The sequence below is a fragment of the Berghia stephanieae genome, chromosome 4 (genome assembly GCF_034508935.2).
Source record: "Berghia stephanieae isolate SIO BIC M18660-M18661 chromosome 4, UCSD_Bste_1.3, whole genome shotgun sequence".
NCBI classification, from domain to species: domain Eukaryota; kingdom Metazoa; phylum Mollusca; class Gastropoda; order Nudibranchia; family Aeolidiidae; genus Berghia; species Berghia stephanieae.
This window is the reverse complement of record NC_088363.1, coordinates 85,763,840-85,784,559: the sequence shown is the minus strand read 5'-3', so window position 1 is coordinate 85,784,559 and position 20,720 is coordinate 85,763,840. Positions and strand designations below refer to the sequence as shown.

Below are 20,720 nucleotides of genomic sequence, written 5' to 3'. Positions count from 1 at the left end.
TCATATTCGTAAAAAAAAAAAGAAATGCGTGTAAATCGAGCTTTGGTAAAAATCTCTTCTTACTTTAAATTGTTTCAACAACTGACGCAAACGAAACCTAAAAACAAATGGAATACATTGACAAAGATACATTTTAGTTAGTGAGTTTTATTGTTTTTGTTTGTTTGTTTTTGTAAAAAGCTTGTCGTACTGGAGGTTCATTTTGGACTTTAGTCTACAGCTTTCCCAAAACAGCCACTGCCGCATCGGGTAACAGACTATTTCACAAATTTGGAGATCATCTCAATTCAGAATAGCGAATAGAGCAGACACTTGTGTTTTTAATGGCAAGAAATTGAGTGCGTAAATGAGAGTCAAAAGAAAATAGAGCGTAAAATGTATAGCGGCAGTTTGGAGTGGAGGACAGAAACAGATTTACGATCGATTTGAAATGACACAAACGGTAAGGAACTAACGAATATACAGTTCTCCTTAAGCATTCTTGCGACATTGGTCACAGACTGTCGAGCTTGAAGATGGCCAATGGCACGTGCATGTTGTTCTAATCAAAGTCGTGCCATCGCGTAGATTACTGGGTGATATTTTGTAGCAAGGACTATGAAAAATGTTTTTTCCCTTTTTGAGAATTTTTTTGTCTAATATCAAAGCTCTATCTCCACTGAGTAAAATTGTTTTTGAATTTTGAAAATCCATTCATAAATAAACAAGTTGTGCAGTTTCAAAGGTGTTATTTATTTGGATGACCCGCAAAGAGGAAAAAAAGCGAAAATATGGGACGCTTTTTCGGTAATTTTTTTTCGATCTTTGGTTGTATCTTGCGTAATAAGTGGATTAAAAGGTTGAAACTTGGGATAGTGTTTTGTAAAATACGGGAAAAAGTACTCGTCATATTCATATGAAATTTTACAACCAAAAAGAAGAAATGTTCATGTATTACCTTATCAGCGACAAAACCTCCACGCCCGGTAGTTTTAGAAATAGTTTACTCCAAAGAGTAAAAATCTATTTTTAACGATTTTCCGGTAGTCGCACGAGTTTTGTCGCTTGACATAATCTAAAATGACCTTTTATCTAACTGTGTGCCAACTTTCAGTCATATTCATCGATAAACAGCGTCGTAATTAATTTTTTAAAATAGCATATACGAAACGGCTTCGTCCCATATTTTGCCGCGAATTTGGGCCCTACGTGAGCGAAAAAGACGCCCAAAGATTTCTGCGGGATAGTCATTGCTATATTTTGCATTGTGTCTGCCTTGAAAATGTTTCAAGAAGACACGTATGGCAAAAAAAAAAAAAATCTACACACTTCCTCTCCAGAGCAAGGGGCTAAAAGGTCATATTAGCACGTGCGCGACGTTGTGAGTGAATTTCAGGTCAAAAACAAAAACATCAACTATCGGTACACAGAAAGACTAATGGTAAATAACTCAATGGGAAATCATTAGCCTACGACGATTTTAAATGTGTATACTTTCTTTTGATCGCAAGAATATATTATGATGGTAAGCATATAGTAATATTATAATAATTGACATAAGGACATATTAATGATAGAGGTAAATATAATATGTATTGTCCTTTTTTCAATTGTAGAAATAATATAAACCTTAAAAGGCGTAAAGTAAAAATTGTAAATTTTTGCCATGTTTTTAAAAGTCGTCATTGAATCTAAATTCAGCTCTCTTCTCACCTACCTCATATCTAAATTGACTGTCTATTGCAGGAATCAAAGAAAAGATCTCTTTCTCTAAGCAATGTAGCCGGGGCTTTCCTAATATTGATAGCTGGTCTGGTGTTGGCTATCGCAACTGGTCTTATTGAAGCACATTATCTTGAGAATAACCAGCACAGTAGCAGTGGTGGAAAAGTGGTATGTATATTTATATATCTCAATATAGAAAACGAAATGACCGGAAGAAGGGCTCGAACACGGAGCCTCAAATCATGTGGCCAACTCGGCCCTGATCCATCTCTGGCAACAGTTAGGTTATGCATCTTATCAGTGTTTGTTATATCTAGCACAGAGGCATAATTTATGCCAAAAATATACATGAGCAGACCATCAGCCGTATTAAAAACGGCAAAGCAGGGTCGATAGACTGTGATATCCGAATATGGTGACATACCACTGGTGTCTTATTAAATATGTAGCAAACAGACACAGGTTAACTCCGACTCTATAGGACCTTGAAAGACTTTTACTTTTTTCACAGCTATTGACAGTGGACGAGAGAAGTGAAAGACACGTGCAGAAACTGGAACATACCAATGGATATATTTACAACTACTGTCATCAAACCGATCCCTGATGTTGATGATAGTTGTGTCAATCAGAAGTAAGTATGGGGCAAAAATGGAAGACAACAAAAGAAGACAAGTAACATCTTCCAACCGGTCTCCAGCCGCCAGGACAAGTTGGCACATATCGCCTTAACAAGAAAATAGAATAACATTCAAGATCTGAGTGAACCATGACCTCAACAGCAGAAGCGCTATATCTCAAAAAAGTACAGTCTCCCCACAGTCTGGAACCAATAGTAAATTGTATTTATTCTAAACCTATTGAAGATATCATCATGAAATTTGTTTCAGTTCATGGAGAAATCATTCTTTTTATTGTTGCCACGTTTATTGTTTTAGAACGTACAATTGAATACTGCGTCCGGGTTATGGAAAAGGCGGATTGTATGAAATGGTTTATTGAAACTAAATCAGCAATTCAAATTCAAAGACGTTTCCAGTCATGCAAGAAAATCCGCCAGACCGGAAGGCAATTCGTAGTTAGACCATCTAAAAACTGGTTCAACAGCAGACAAGAAAAGAAATGGACATTCTCCGGGTGAGCCAAAGTCAGTTCGCACCGCGGCAAGGCGGTTGGAGTTTTCCAAGTCCATATATATAGAGGCAGAAATTGGGATTTCGTCCATTTCAAATACAAGTCGTTCACAAATTAAAAGACGACGACATGCCAAAACGACTACAATCTGCTCATGAAAGTATGCACAAGCTAAACTATGATGAAATATTTTTAAGACGAGTAGTTTTTAACGATGAAGCCACCTTTCGTGTCTCTGGAAAACTAAAAAAGCACAATTCATGGATCTGGGGGCCTGAACATCCTGGTACTTTTAGGAACAGGAATGCACCAGCCCAAAACTCAACGTGTGGCACTATGGTCGACCGCATCGTCAGACTGTTTTTCTTTTATGAACATGCATTAACGCGGCTGAAAGACATCACGATCTTCTGAATAAATATGTTTGCTCACAGCAGCGGTTAGACAAAACCCATTTTACGAGTAGTATCGTTTTTCAGCAGGATGGTGCTCTTCCCCACTAGAGCTTGTTTATCCGACAGTTTTTAAACAAGTTTCCAGACAGATTAACTGGCAGAGATATCCCTATCCAATGGCCACCACGTTTACAATACATCACACCAATGGACTTTTTTCTGAGGCTACATATAAGAAAAAGTCTGCAAAATGAAAGTGACAGACTGACAGATCTGAAAGGAAGAATTAAGATGGGGTTGATTCAGTCAGCAAAGAAATACTCAAAATCACTTGGAGAGAATTTGAGCGTTAAAGATGTAGGGTACTTTTAAAAATCGTTAAAAAATCTGTTAAGTCATTTTTCGAGTTCTGGTTTGCGTTTAAGAATTAATTCTCTTTATTTTCGCGAACATTCTGTGCTTAGCTGCACTGTCTGTTTCTCCGTCAACTATTTTTTTTACTGGTTACAAACTTCTGAACGCCCTGTACTATCATTAGAAGAGCGTTGTGATACTAATAACTGACGTTATCCCCCCCCCCCCCCAGCACCCACCCCCACCTCTTCCCATCTACCCCCATTCACACCACTACTATTTTGTCATTTTTATAACCACGGGAATGAGAGACATCCAAATATGCCGCCATTTTGTTAGTTCACTATATCCCATTATATTATATTGTCTTTTTAAAATGTTTTCATCTCGTTTCCTTTTAAAATCCATTTATTTAATGTTTATTTTCTTTTAAGTATATCGAAACTCTTATTATATGTGTATTATTTCACACTCAAAATACATAGATATTGGCCTTAAATGATATTAAGTCTGCAGTTATCAATAAGAGAAAAATGTATCAAAATTATGAAATATGGATAGAAAAATAAATAGAGACATATAAATAAATAAATAATGATAAATTAATAAATAAATAAATAGTGATTAAAATCAAGAAATCATTCAAAAGTTAAATGAAGAAGTAAAAAAGATATAAATAAACAAAAAGGACATTGATTATTAATCCACACGTTTATAAATATACGCCCATGCATTTGAATACACAAATGAAGTGCATAAAATGATGATGTGTATATAAAATAATCAGCCTATAAGCCTTAATAATACTTTTTGATTCGTTATAGATGTCACCAAAGTCATGACACATATTGCGTTGCATTTGTTATTCAGTTGCGCATTACTTAGTTTTAAATACCAATTCAGGTTGAGACCGTGAGAGTAGAAACAACATCGAGTAGGCTATATTATTCGTTTGATTTCGGGATTATATATCACGTGACGTGCCGTCTCTCAATCAGGTATCATGTACATGACACATATAATATTATATATATATATATATATTATATATATATTGAATCGTGTTTGATACAAATATGGTACGGATAGTGCTCGACATGTAGCAATGGAGCGAATTATTATTTTAACAACAGACAACAAACCAAACTCATGTAACACACAGTCCTGACGATGGCTGAAAGGGCCTGAAACATCGATGTAGACTGACTCCAACATTGTGGTAAATATTAAAATTATATATATATATATATATATATATATATATATATATATATATATATATATAATATATATATTATATATATATACAGTGTCCCCAAAACGTATACTTAATTAAAATAAATTGTTTAATTTTCGACAAGTGTAAGAATTTACAAACATCATTCTATCGTTTTGTCACCGCCTCTTGTCAAATTGATAAAATACTTTTTGTTCCAGACACCACTTTTTATTTAATTACACATTTATAATTATTCATCTATTAAATAATGAATCTATTAATTCTATCTTTAGATGATTTTACATTATTATTATCACCATTATAATTATCAATTATTATTTTTTAAAATTATATTATTATTATTATTATTATTATTATATTATTATTATTATTATTATTATTATTATTATTATTATTATATATTATTATTATTATTTATTATCATTGTATACTTTGCTTCATTATTGATTTTACTTATTTGATTTGTTGATTGGAAATATTATATTCTTGTATGAGTTAAATTGGCAATTGCCTAAAAATAAACTTTTGAATCTTGTGATTAAGGCGATGGAAAAGTACATATCAAGATAGAACGTGAACTGCCAAAAAGCGCGAGTGCTATACCACTGTTCAGTTTTACTTAAAGGCAACTTCTCTTCACCTGGTTCACCCCGAAATAACACCAGATTCATGCGATGGGTCACACATATCAGAATTATTTTTTATCTTCTTGTTTTATGTAAAAGAATTTCAACATCTGTGTCTTAACTCTCTTAAATACCAGCGTTTTTAGGATTTTCACGCAAACACAAAAGCAATAAGTTCTTGCTATTCACAATTTTTTTAACAAAAGGTCTACAGCCAAGGCTTTGCTACAGCACATTTAGATTTTCATAACTATAACAAACATTTTTTCAAAAGTTTTATGATTTACAGAAGAAAGAATGAGGAAAAAATGTTGGCTATATCGCGACGAATGTTTCGATCTTCCTGTGGTTGGTATGGAGAGGGTTAACGTATAATGTCATGATGACATTCATTTTAATCAAAAACCAACGTGTGAGATATTTTACAAACGCTAAAAAGTAATCCTCGGGTGAGGTGCCTTAACCATTTTCACCATTCTACGGGTACCTGTAAAGACCAATGTCATCGTGTTCACATCTATAAAAGTTCAGCCGTGAATAGGGAATTAAATTATGGTAACTGGGTGGGGTTCCTGACCTCCCATAGTGGGCAGGGGGGTACATACTGTGTCTTCTATCCCCTTATATCTGTTTTCCAACATGCTTTCTGTCTTTTGTCTTGGAATGAGATTACTTGGTTTTGTCCTGTCCCTGGCCGGAGTCCTCGCTGGGAGGGAAACAGTCAAATGCATAGTTATTGTTTTGGGTGATGATATTTTTTTCCTTGTAAATCATCCCTCTGTTATGTATTATTATATTTGTTATTTTCAATGTATAATGTAAGCATTTGAGTGTATTCCTCTTTGTTGGATTGTGTGCTTGTGTCCGGATAAGACTTATAGGTGATCTCAAACTAAGTATACTGGTGGTATGCTCTTGGAATCTACATCTGATCCCAGTTCCCCTATGTCTTAATTTTTCTTGGGTGCTTTAATTGTAATTCTAGAACTTTTTACTATCCCATTTTCTTCCTTTTTACTGGCGCTGATATAACCTAAATGTGTTGCAAGCGCCGTAAAACCCTTAAAAACAAAAACAAAAACAAAGTATGGTAATTTGTTTGTCAGCGACTAATCAAAGACGTTGCGAAATGGGAAAGGAATGCTTGAATGACCAAAAATTGAATTGCGAAAATGTACAGTCACAAACTGTAAAAATATTATTCCATCCCAAATATCAATTCATTCTTAGAATTGTATTGTGGCACTATTTGCAATTGCCCTCATATCATCTCATATATCATACTGTATTACATCATAACCCATCAAATCAGATCATATCATATCATATCATATATCATATATATATCAAATTACATCTTTCTTGTGTATCTTGAGACATTTAACTGCGAATCAATGGAACGATATTGTTTTGACATGACACTTTACTTCGTCAACACAATTACTGTACTTAGAGGGACACAGAACGACAGCTTACTATGGACTGACAGGTCATGCAGACAACAGGGGTACAATGCTTTGGTGTTAACGAAAGCAGTATGTGCGTGCAATTGTCTTAAAAATAAACACTGATATTACATGTATTAATGTGCTGGTTTTTAACATTCACAAAATTGTAAAGAGTCATTTACTGAAAACGACCTTTGAATACTCTGCAATATAACAACAACTATAGCAGGGATTCATGAGTTCTTTGTCAAGCATTACTTTGAATCTTTTCAAGGAGGAAGCTGTTTTGTGTTCCACGATTAAAATCTTGCAAATTTTCTCAATTGTGTGAATAAAATTAAAAACCTCCCCGAATTCTATTTTTGTATCCGTGAACAAATAATTTGAACTGCTTTCCTCATCAAGTTTTGTTATTAAAAATGACAAGAAATCAACGTTTTCCAAGTCAACTTCATAATTACATAGATAGTTAACCCTCTCCTTAGCACCTACAGAAAAATCGTAACATTTGTTACGACACAAGATGCAGATTTATTTTGTACATCACAAACTTTAAAGAATGATCTTTGTTTAATTAATAAGAACATAAAGTTGTTTTGTAGAGAGATTTTTTGAGTTTAAAAAATTTTTTCTGCTGGGTAAGCCTGTCATTTTGGGAAAATACTGAAAATGATCAGTAAGGAGAGAGTTAAATGACGTATTCTCGAGTTCTATTTTATCTAAAAATTGCCTTACTATGTGTTTTTATATGATGATGATGATGATGATGATGATGATATAATAATAATAATAATAATAATAATAATAATAATAATAATAATAATAATAATAATAATAATAATAATAATAATAATAATAATAATAATAATAATGATAGTAAAGATTTATTCAAATCCTGATATTATATTTCAAGTTATAAAAAATTATTATACCCTCCTTGATTAAAGAGTTCTTGGGTGTTTTGTTCAAACATTAATCTGAAGATTGTTTATTTCGTCGTGCAAGTATTTGCAGGTCTGATATTCGAATGTAATTTGGGGCTTGATTTAACATTGTTGTAATTAAGAATATTTTGCGTGGGTTTGATAGTAGACTTTTTTTTCAGTACAACAGTGAGCCAATCAAATTTTAGATGATCAGACTTGCATATATGTATGTATTGTTTATTACCAAACGTAGTAAAGAATATGTCACTTTTTTCAAAGAGAAAGGACAAGAGATTGGGAATATTGTTTTAAAAAAAGGAAATTAAACTCAAAATTACAATGGATTAAAAGTATGAAATCGGTCTAATATGTTGAAAATTAAATATCAGTTGCTTTATTTAGGTTGATAATTGTAATTATATTGAGAGACTGTAAATAAATGAATTTCCTGATTTTAATGTGTTGACATTCATGTACAAAAGCAATAAATGAAATAAACAGTTTATTATAAATCTTATCTGGTTTCTATGTTATTTATTAGTGAATGGTAAAACTCTGTCATATCTGCATCTATCGCCTCTTCTGTTGGTGCATAAACTTGAATAATATTGGTGTCAACTACAGGTCCTCTTAGCTTAACCAGCAAAACTCTGTCTGAGATTGCTACGTGCCCTTTGTAAAATTTGGTTGATTTTTGGTCTAAGATCATCCCTACTCCTTTTTGGAAAGAGGTTCCACCACTCCATATGATCCTCCATATGAAGTCCTTATGGTAATGGGGGACCTAAATGCTAAGATTGGCAGAGGCAGAGATGGTGACATAATCGGACCACATGGACTCGGAGACAGAAATGAACGAGGAAACATCTGGGCAGATTGGTGTAGAACAAATAAATTAATGATTTCAAACACCTGGTTTCAACAACACCCAAGAAGAACCTGGACATGGCAATCACCAGGGGACAGAGCAAGGAACCAGATAGACTTTATAGCAGTATCATCAAGATTCAGAAATGGCATATTAAATTGCAAAACCTACCCAGGCGCCGATGTAGACAGTGACCATGTCCCAGTTGTTTGTACAGTAAGGATAAAGTTTAAAGCTATTCAGAGAACAGCTGGTAGAATAAAGAGGGATTACAGGTTATGCAAAGATAATGGCATACAAACAAAAATGAGAGAAGAATTTGAAAATGCACTCATGATACAAAGCCAAAGTGAACCTGATAACGAAAAATGTGAAAAACAATTTGATATATTCCAAAAGTGTGTCAAAGCAACTACAGAAAAGCATTTACCAATAGCTCAAACAAACAGCAAAAAGGAATGGATGACAAATGAAATTCTAAACCTATTTGAAGAAAGACGAAAATGCAACAGAGGGTCTGCAGAATACCAAACATTGAACAACCACATTAAATCCAAATGCATCGAGGCACACGAGAACTATCTAGACTGGAAATGCTGCGAAATCGAAAGAGAATACAAACCCAACCCCCAACAAGCTCACCAAAGAATAAAAGAACTATCAGGGAAAAGGAAAAGCAAAGCAGCAGGAAGTTGTATCCAAAACAAACAAGGGGAACTGCTATTCGAAGAACAACATATAGAAAGCCGATGGGTAGAATACATAGGCGAACTGTACAATGATCCAAATAGAAATGAACCACCACTGAAATTCAAAGAACCATTAAGCGGACCAAACATCACCAAAAGTGAAATTGAACATGCCATGGAACGAATGAAGGATGGTAAAGCAACAGGCCCTGATGAAATATCTGTAGAGGTATTAAAAAGCCTAGGAGATCTAGCAATTGATGAACTTCACATATTATTCAACAATATATACAATACTGGGAAAATTCCAGAAGATCTCTGTAACTCTATTTTCATAGCAATACCAAAGAAAGCAGGTGCAGTCAGATGCGAAAATTTTAGAACTATAAGTTTAATAAGTCACATCAACAAAATACTGTTGCGTATAATTATCAACAGGCTAAGGAATAAGATTAACCCCGAAATCGCAGAAGAACAATATGGATTCCAACCTGACAGAGGGACAAGGAACGCAATATACCTCCTCCGTGTTTTAAGTGAAAGAGCTATACAGGTTCAGACCCCACTATACCTCTGTTTTGTCGACTACAAAAAAGCTTTTGATAGAGTACGCCACGAAGAAATACTAAAACAACTGCACTCCATTGGCGCTGATGAGAAAGACCTCAGACTCATGCAAACATTATACTACACCCAGCAGGCATCTATCAAAATCGGAAACTCTACAGGAAATTCCATTCCTATTAAGAAAGGAGTCCGTCAAGGGTGTGTTGCCTCACCAGATCTGTTTAATCTATACCAAGAAACAATCATGAGGGGCATAAATAATATGGAGGGAATAAAAGTAGGAGGTCACAACATAAATAATATAAGATACGCAGACGATACGGTACTCATTGCAACATCAGAAATCCAACTTCAAAAGATTGTTGACAAAGTGGTAGTAGATAGTGAAGCCAAGGGAATGGAAGTGAATATCACCAAAACAGAATGCATGGTAATACAGAAAAACCCCGAAAACAACAACACCTGCAATATAACGATTCACGGCGAGCAACTTACCAACGTAGAAAGTTTTAAATACCTAGGTTCAATAGTGACAACAGATGGAAGATGTAACCGAGACATACGAGCAAGAATAACTCAAGCCAAACAGGCCTTCATGGACCTGGGAAACATTTTGAAAAACAAACAGATGTCGTTCGGGATTAGATTCCGAGTCTTGAAGTGCTACGTGTGGCCAATCTTGTTCTACGGATGCGAAAGCTGGACTACAAATGCAGAAACACAAAAGAACATTGAAGCTTTTGAAATGTGGTGCTTGAGAAGGATGCAGAGAATATCGTATACCGCACACAAAACGAACGAAGAAGTGCTAAAACAAACATACCAACAAAGGAAACTAATGCCCTTAATAGTGGATCGACAACTATCCTTTTTCGGAAACATAGTAAGGAAAGATAAGAATGAATACCTGGCAAGTTGTGGAAAAATACCTGGTAAACGCGCCCGGGGGAGACAAAGAAAAACACTCATAGACCAACTGAAGGGCTTCACCAACCTAACAATCCAAGAGCTGTTTGAAAAAGCAAGAGACAGGGAGGAATGGAGAGAGATAATTCATGCAGTATCCGAAGCCTGGACCAGGCATGGAACCTAGAAGAAGAAGAAGATGTTATTTATTCTTTGTTGTTATTTTTAAGGGTTTTAGGCGCTTGCGACTCATTTAGATCATTTTTAAAAAAACGAGTTGAGATTTTATATAGCGTCATATCCACTGAACGTGGTCAATGCGCTTTACAAGGGGTCCCTGATCAACAGCAACACTTACATGTAGGCCGAGCCATGACGCCTGTTAGGCAAAATTACAATTTCTTTCGGGCAGAGACAACGCTGTGAACGGCCAGGTACTCATTTTACACCCGAGTACGGTGAGAGAATGTGAGTGAAGAGCCTTTTCCAAGGACTCAACAGGGCTCGAACCCAGGACCTTCCGATCCGCGTATCATACCACAAGACCACATAGCCTCACCAACTCCAGTAAAAGGAAGAAAATGGGATAGGGAAAAAGTTTAGAGTTACAAGTAAAGGTACCCAAGAAAAAAAGTAAGACAAAGAAGTACTAGTTCAATTAGGGAACACGGGTAGATTCCAAGAATACACTCAGTGTACCTACTTAGTTTTAGATCACCTAAAAGTCTCATCAAGACATCATCACATGATCCCACTGAGGGGAGTACACTCAAATGCTTTCAAGATATATATCCAAAACAGAAAACTTATCAAGCAATACATAACAGAGACATGATTTACAAAGGGGAAAAAATCATCTCCTGGAACTTATACTAAACATTTGACTGTTTCCCTCTAAGCTAAGTACTCCAGCAATGGCCAGTACAAAACCAAGCAATTCCATTCAAAGACAAAGGCAGAAAGCAAACTCGGATGAATCGTACCCAAGATTATACCAACTTTCATCACGAAATGTCGAAAGATTCGTTGTAACACGAACCATCTTCGTCGTATTCAAAGCAGCGGGATGTCACACTTAGATGTCTATATTTTGACCCTGTAAACATGCAATGTCGGTTTTGATGGCCCCAATAAGAAAACCTACAATGGCCCGACAGACTTTGAGACACATTTATTTTCTCGGATGAATTACCGTTTGCTCAGTAGCATTGATGGGCTATGCAAAAGGGTTTTCGGAGACAATGAGAAAGATTTCGTGAAGCATATTTCCGTCTAGCAGACTTGCGAAGAATCACTGCTAGTCCACGCTCATCGAGAACATCACTGGAAAGAGATACAGCAAGGAAATTGTAATGATTCTCTTTATTTTAGAATCATTGCAAGCATGATCAAAGGAAGATAATTAAAGAATATATTCATTGAGTTAGTTTGTTATGAGTTACATCCCTTTAAATACCTTATTCTTTTATAATAATTACATTTGTTACCCATTTTATTATTGTTAATAAATTACCCTTGTCATTTATAGTTGTTTCTCTTTTTGAGCATAACAGGAAATGTTTCAAAATTGAACTCCTCTTATGTCCTCCAACGACCCTGCATTGTATTTTTTCACCAAGAGCCATCCAGCTATTCATGGCAGACAGTTTTTTAAAAAGTTTTTACTCACAAAAATGTGTACTTTTGACAATCTGCACTTATCTAAAAGTTTTTTTAAGCCAGTGTCAATTGCAACAGTACACCTTTTACCTTTGTCATTCGTAACCGACGTATTTTCTTTCCGAAATGAAGCGCACTCAATCTAAAAATAGCTGCTGTTTTGTTGACCCAATGACGTCTCCTAGTAACTAGTCTCAGACTAAAGCGTGAAGTCTTGGCTCAGCAAGTGACTAAAACTTGGCCAAACTTAGTCCGATTTTAGTCTGGGACTTGCTCAGTCATCTCACATGAAATCCGATATTTTCAAGTCCTTGACTAAAGTCAGAGATAGTCAGAGACTAAGTGCTAGTCCGTGTTCATGAAAACGGCCCCTGGTCTTAGTAGACCTTGGGGTGAGGGAAACATAGTTTTCGGAGATATTTGTAAATCTGGCCCTGCGGTTTGTTTGTTTTTTGTTTGTTTTTGTTTTTTTTTTGGGGGGGGGGGGTTTGTTGTTGTTTTTTGGTTTTGTTTTTTTTTTTTTGCAAAGCTTGCAGTCGCATTGCGACCGCAATATTAGGGGAAATATTCGGATTTGCATTACAACCGCAAAATCTGCACGTTTTGAAAATTTTTGACAAATTCTTTCATTCTCTTTTTTTTGTTGTTGCGAAATTAGCGTACCCCGAGGTGATGAAGATTTGTATTGTAATTTTGTTGTCCTAACTTTGTGTCTATTTACAAATCAACATAATTTCTGTCAAAATTTGCTATTTTTTGTACCATAATTTTGAATTTTTTTGAGTTTGAAATTGCGTAATTCCGTGGGGATATTTTATTACATGGGTTGCATGTAATTGGTTGTTAGGTGTGGTATAACATATTTAGAAACCTGCAAAGTTTTTGCAAAATTTACTTAATAGTCTTAAGCAAAATCCATCATTTTCTTTGCAAAATTTTGAAATATATTTTGCAAAAACCGCGGGCCAGGTAAATTATCTATTTGAGTGGGGTTCCTGACCTCCCATAGTGGGCAAGGAGGTACCTACTGTGTCTTCTATCCCCCTGTGTCTGTTTTCCAATTGCTTGTCTTTAGTCTTTGTCTTGGAATAAGATTACTTGGTTCTTTTATTGACCCTGGTCGGAGTCCTTGGCTGGGAGGGAAACAGTCGAATGTATAGTTATAGTTTTGGGAGATGATATTTTTTCCTTGTAAATCATCTCTCTGTTATGTACTGGTTTTTTAAACATATGATTTGTTAACATTTGAGTGTATTCTTTTTAGTAGGATCTTGTGCTGGTGTCTGGTTGAGATTCAGGTGATCTCAAACTAAGTACACTTATAGTGTGCTCTTGGAATCTAAATATAATCCCTTTTGAACCGATTCCCCTTTGTCTTACTTTTTCTTCAAGCCCTTTTAATAGTACATCTAGAATGTTTTTACTATCCAATTTTCTTTTCACTGGCGCTGATATGACATAAATGTGTTGCAATCGCCGTAAAACCCTTTAAAAAAACAAAAACAATAAATGATCTATCTGCTATGGACTGTGGTATTTTTTGCCACGAATACATAATGATTGGCATTTATAAAGCGCTTTACCCCGTTGTCACAGGCTCTAATACATAAATGATTTGTAAGCATTTGGGTGTATTCTCCACAGTGGGATTTCTTTCGGAATCGGATTACTTGGTTTTGTCCTGACCCTTGCTGGAGTCCTAATCTATGAAATTCAAGTGATCGGTAATAGTTTTGGGAGATTTTTTTTCCTGATGAATTAACTTTCTGAAACGCATCGCAAGTCGATTAAATGTATCGGTATCGAAATCACTGGTCGCTGTAACGTATCGGTATCGTAATTTCTGGTTGCTATAACATTTTGGGTCGATTCAATATAGTTTTAAGAGATAAAAAATATTGGACAAAGTTATATCACAGAAATAAGCAATATCTTTAATCTTCAAAAATGCCATCGACGTAAATACTAAAAGATCCATCATATGCCCTTTCTTTATTGAACTTTATAATAATAGGCAGATCAACTACCACCAAGTAATATAAAATATAGAAAATAAATAAAAATTAACATAAATAAGTGCATGGTTCAATAACACCGTGTGTCGAAACCTCAAAGCGCATAAAACCCAAAGACATAGTTTACACAGAATAGAATAACAAAATTAAAGCAATATCAAAACAGTAGTAGCGTTAACAAGGCATCAATTAAAAATGTAAAAAATACATTAGTATAAAACACTAATAATAAACATTTTAAAAACTCATTCAAATAAGGATCGGCTGAAAAGATATAGATATGTATTCAGACGCTTTTTTGGATAATTTATAGAGATCAAATATGTTACAGATTGTTTTGTGCCATGATCAATCCAATAATAATAATAAAAATAATAATAATAATAATAATAATAATAATAATAATAATAATAATAATAATAATAATAATAATAATAATAATAATAATGGTGATGACGATGACGATGATGACGATGATGATGATCATGATGATGATCATGATGATGACCATGATGATGATGACGACTGATGAGAATTTTGCGAAAAACTACACGAAATTAAACTATTTCGATCATACAGCACGTACCTACGGTAAACACCGTGCTTTAAGCTCTTTATATTATTTTACGAAGCTGAGTCAAAAAGTATTGGGACAATAAATCTCCTACTGACTTCATTTCTTTTTCGCATTACGCCATATTTGGCTCAGTTGAACTTACACATTTACTCTTTACACTAAAATTTGAGAATTTTAATTCTGTCAAATTTTGACAAAGTTATGGCAGTTTAAAATGGCTGCCCCCACGAATGTCCGTCAGCGACAGGAAGCTGTCATTTCTTGTTTTCGAAGAAGAAACTTCGAGGATCATTTTAAGCCTTGTAAGGTGTTAACTCAGTTTTCGGACACAGACCTCAGGATTTGAAGTCCATCTCCAAATACCTTTCCAAAGAGTGAACCATCGAGGCATTAAAGCTCGAATCTTGGGACCTAAATAAGTTTGTATTATCTATAATATGGCGTAGATATGTATTCCCACATTGTTGAATTTTGGAGAGACCAGAGAATTCACAATCTCACCAAGGAAGCGCGTGATGGGAACAAATTCGGATGCCAAAGCAAATGAATGCAAAGATCCTTTTATCATATCCTCAGGTGGTGTTACCTTAACTGTTTGTGATTAAAAGAACTTCTTAATTTTTAAATATAAATCTTTTTGTTAAACTAGAGGGATTACAAATTGACATAACAAATTATAGTTATAGATTTAAATTTGATATCATTCCGCTTACGAATACGGAAAGGGGTATGGGTTGGGGAGGGGGGGGGGGTAATGAGAATCATTTTATTATTTTTAAGTGTCCCAATTCTTTCATTTTTTAATAGAAGATAACATTTAAAGTAAACAATTGTAAAAAGGCACACGACTTGAAAATATAATTTGCGATAGTTCGCGAAGCACCTTTGAAAGTGTATATGAAAAACTGGTGATTGTGATAAATGACGAAGATAATCTAGCTTAACAGAAAAACATTGAATAATAAAATAAAATAAAATAGAATTACCTTTATTCATCCCACAGGGGAAATTTTTGTTTCTATGATCAATTCCAAGGGAATACTGGAAGAACCCAGGCGTCAGCAGGGCCGCAAATTAGGCTGGGACGAGCTTGTATTCAAACTCGGTACCTTTCGGGTAAAAAGCAAAGACCGTACAGCGTAACCACGGTGCCCCATCTTAGATGCGAATAAATTGCTACATATCGGGTTTATTTTACATCTTGACCACTCGGTATTCAAATGATTTTCATATGTCACTACAGTCTTTGGGGGGGGGGGGGTCCCAATAGCTCAGTTGGGAGAGCACTCGCGTCACAAGCAAAGGGACCAAGATCGATCCGAGGTGCAGTTGACTTTTTTTTTGCTGAGCCCCTCCCACCCCAGCATTGAAAGGGTAGCTGGGTCTGTTAGATTTGGCGGAAAGTACTTTGCGATAGACTAGCGTTCTATCCAAAGGAAAGCAAGTAATTACTATTGTCCATTTCACGCTAAAGACGCCGGGATAAACTCCGGCTCGTGGACCCAAAGACTCTGAAGGAATATGTAAGACTTAAGATGACTGTCGTCTTTGGGAAATCTGCGAGTGTGTTTGTGTACATACATGTAAAACAGTTTCAACATGATATGGTAAAGTGTCTAATACAACAAAAAGTATCATAGCTTCAAAAATTATTATGTATTTTAACTTTCAATTTTATGGCGTCATCTTTGATGTATTTCCTTTTATTGATGATGGCATGAGGCACAAATTCAATCAGCCCCCATGAATCACTATCATCATAGGTATCGCCCGACGGCTTGCAATACTTAAACACTGTCCCGTCCTTACCATGGACCAACGATTCCGTCAGTCTTTCCTCTTGGTTCACTAAAATGAAAGTCAGAGAAAAAATGGCTGGCCAAGGGAGGTAATCGTCACATTGGCCCTGGATGATGCGTAGGAAAATGGACATACACTTATCATAACCACTTCCGTTTCCGTTGAGATAAACTTCCAGGCGTGCTCTATGAATGATAAGAAGAAATATGAATGAATAAAGCGTTCCTTATCCCCGTAAAAATGTTTAAAGTTTAATGAATCAAAGACATTGTTGACGAAGACTGACGGAAAGATTCTCTTCTAATGTTGACGAAATAACATTCATTTTAATATCAAAAGACTGAGATGACTTCCAGATTATCAAAACGATTTTTCTTAGACTTCGAGGAAGCCTTGTTTAACTCTCTCCTTCCCAGACAATTTCAGGATTTTCCCAAAAAATTCACACCTAACTAACACAAAAATATATTTTTTTGCGATAAGTAATTTCTTTAGCAAAACAAGCTCTACAATATACCGTTCATTTTCATTAAATTTTATGATGTACAATTGAAATTTGAATAAAAAAATGTTGATTGTATCGCAAAGAATGTGACGATTTCCCTATAGTTGGTAAGGAGAGGGTTAATACTGTGATAAATTGATAGTGAAATTGTAATCTGTCCGTGTGTAAAGTAAATAAAATGAAGTAAATGTGTTGAAGAGACTCACCGATATCCACCATTACCGACATAAAAAGGCTCCGATATGGTATTCGTAACTTTTCCCCATTTTTCAAGACGCAATTTTTCTGAATAATCAGAAATTATCCATTCAAACGTGGAAGAGATTTGTTTAACGTCTCTTTTTGAAGGATGAAGTGGACATTCAATATTGAAATCTGGAATGAAAGGAAAAAATAACGATATTATAGTTATTGTCCGTTTACGTCTAGATCTACATGTTTACGAATGTGATAACGAGGTCTTTGTGTCATCCGTGTTCTTAAGGAGAAAAGCTATCAAAGGAGCAGTAATTATATTCCAATCGCAATAATGATGAAAATAATTTTTTTTTAAACTGTCGTTTGCAAAGTTCTTGGAAGCGTGTTGCCAGTCCTCCTAGTGAAACTTTGCTGCTCTAAGCAGTGGATTGTAAAAAAAATGAATATCACCGCTTCTAAAAAGAACAAAATGCCAAACACGGAACGTTTCGGGCTCACAACCATTTTTTTGCCAGCAAAAAACAAAACAAAGAACAACTATTTTTCAATTTGGCAGACGTTTTTACTTCAAAAATCCAAGATCATCTCATCGTGTCAAATATTTTATACCAGACATATCTGTCCATAGGAAGCAATGATGTGATGTCGAAATACTGATTCCAATCCCCTTTGGAAGTGTCAAGGCAGACCTACGGAGGACTGGAAACATATCTTGTGCAAGTGATCTTATGCTTTTAGACTGATGGCATCTTAATTTCTAGCTTAAATAAATTATACTGGTCGTCAATAAAAATCGTTCATCCTCGCTCTTTTACACCCCGGAATCATAAGAATCTGCCCTAAACATCCAGCTATTAAAATAGTTATGCCACCATATATGATTCAATAAGCAACCTATTCAGAGAACTGGTTACATATGTACTTTCAATGAGTTTTGAACCGGGAGAGGGGGAAGTGTGACGCTATGACTTCTGCATCCCATTTATAGGTTTAAGAATATTTACTAGTTGAAGGTTATCGTGCTTAGTTAAAAGGATATTTGAAGTAAAAAAAATAACACGTCTAGTCAAAAAAAGACTTAAATTGTAATTTAAATAAAATTCATTATCTAATTTATCTAATTAACTCTCTCCTAACCAGCCATTTTTCAGGATTTTCTCCAAAACTTTACACCCAACTCACACAAAAATAGATTTTTTATCACTCTGACATAATAGCAGAATAGTTCTTCGTACGTAATTTCTTTAGCAAAACATGCTCTACAACACATTGTTCATTTTCTTTAGTTTTATGATGTACAAAAGAAATTTGAATAAGAAAAATGTTGGTTGTATCGTAACGAATGTGATGATTTTCCTATAGTTGGTAAGGAGAGGGTTAACTGAAAATTAACCTGTAGTCGATTCTGTCTTGAGATTTTCATAACATACGGATGTACAGTCTTCTAGTGAAGTAAATTTCAGTGATTCAATATCCGTACATTCGGTCATCTTTGTACTTGAAGCATTGGTTGCTTTTAAGCGATTTTCCAAGTCACTGATCTGAAATTTATACAAATCAAAGTACCATTAGATAAGATCAACCTCTTCATCATTATCGTCATTATCATCACCATCATCATAATCATCGTTATCATCATCATCATCATCATCATCATCATCATCATCAACAACAACAACAGCAACAGCAAAATCATCACTGAGGTCATCAGTATCGCAACCATTACTGCCATCAAATCGTCATTTTCATCGTCATTATCACAAATGCCGTGGCTATCCTCACCACATTCACCAAAATAATTAACAATTAAATAAGCCGAAAGCGCTTTACAGGAACAGCAGCATCATTTCTTGTTCAGAGAGAGGACTTTATAGGCCCTCATAAAATTTTGTTTACACACACATACACACACACACACACACACATATATATATATATATATATATATATATATATATATATATATATATATATATATATATTGCTTCAAGTATTCGCTATCCCCAGAGACGACTGCTTAAAACAATATTATAGAAATTTAATTAAATTAGACTTGAATCAGCTTCTGAATACTTCGTTTTATCAAAAAGTTGAGCACTATTATATCATGGTTTTTGCTTTTGTAACCGTTTTTTTATATATAAAATATACCCAGGATCTTTATTTAAAGGAAAAATACACACCTTTTTCTTGAGATTTTCATTTTCCATTCGCAACTGTATTTCATCTGAAGATGGTACAGAGTAAATTTCGTTCTCATCCAGTGGAAGAAATTGGGCTGCAGTTTTCCGTTGTGGAAAATTGATTCGGCAAAGGTTTGCATACAACTGTTCGATCTGGGCATACATTGCGTCTTCATCCCCAAACGTTTTGTTCTGGAGAGATGAAAATATATAATAATAATAATAATAATAATAATAATAATAATAATATATAATAATAATAATAATAATAATAATAATAATAATATACTTTATTCATAAAAAAATGGAAATTCGTTTACAGACGTGGCATGCAGAAAAATGTATAAACACAAAGTTGAGAATCTATGGCGACAATGTATGCCTTTAGTCCGAACTTGTGTGTGTATATTTAAAAGATAGTATTTAATTTAAATCACAGTTGGGCGGTAAAAATTCGAACACAATGTGGCAAAAATTAATTAAGGTGACATGTTGTCTTTGTTTTTATAGATATAAGGCGACGGCTCCTCATGGAGAACTTAATATATTTGCGAAGGGGGTGATCACTATCCTTCATAACTTTCTCCATTTTACTTAGACAAAATCTCTTGAACAGTTCTTTCACACTGGAAATTGGGTGAGTATAACTCCTGGCTTTATCAATTAGGTGTGAGATTTAATACAAACAGGATATACGAGGGGTGATTAGCATGATCTCTTTTATCTAAAAAAAGGGATCTTTGTGTGAGCGTGTAATATGGACTCGTTTCTAGATAGATAAACTGCTGCAGTATCATTCCCAAGTTTATAGTAGTCTCTTGACAGTTGCACAAATATTAAGTAACATCGAATGATTGCGTTCATAGGATTCAATAGTCTGATGTCACGTCGGCCCAGCAACGAGCAGCTTGGTTCTAAACAAAGAA

General features: G+C 34.8%; 2 protein-coding genes across 6 annotated transcripts in view; one reads left to right on the top strand and one right to left on the bottom strand.

The window, feature by feature from the left end:
- The window catches only part of LOC144971456 (inositol polyphosphate-4-phosphatase type I A-like), a 239,102-nt gene that overhangs the window by 146,597 nt on the left and 71,785 nt on the right, over window positions 1-20,720 (top strand). The gene's annotated exons all lie outside the window — the stretch shown is intronic.
- Window positions 16,081-20,720, bottom strand: part of LOC144971457 (uncharacterized) — a 27,673-nt gene continuing 23,033 nt past the window's right edge. For 4 of the 5 annotated variants that reach the window (XM_078912385.1, XM_078912383.1, XM_078912387.1 and 1 more), the window contains 4 exons: window positions 19,795-19,986; window positions 19,005-19,152; window positions 17,620-17,788; window positions 16,746-17,093 (listed from right to left, as the gene is read on the bottom strand). In XM_078912385.1, coding sequence (XP_078768511.1) covers window positions 16,751-17,093; window positions 17,620-17,788; window positions 19,005-19,152; window positions 19,795-19,986 — 852 coding nt within the window. In that variant the 3' untranslated portion in view covers window positions 16,746-16,750. Of the gene's footprint in view, window positions 16,218-16,745; window positions 17,094-17,619; window positions 17,789-19,004; window positions 19,153-19,794; window positions 19,987-20,720 lie in introns of those variants that run through there. The other variant, XM_078912386.1, reaches the window with a different exon arrangement.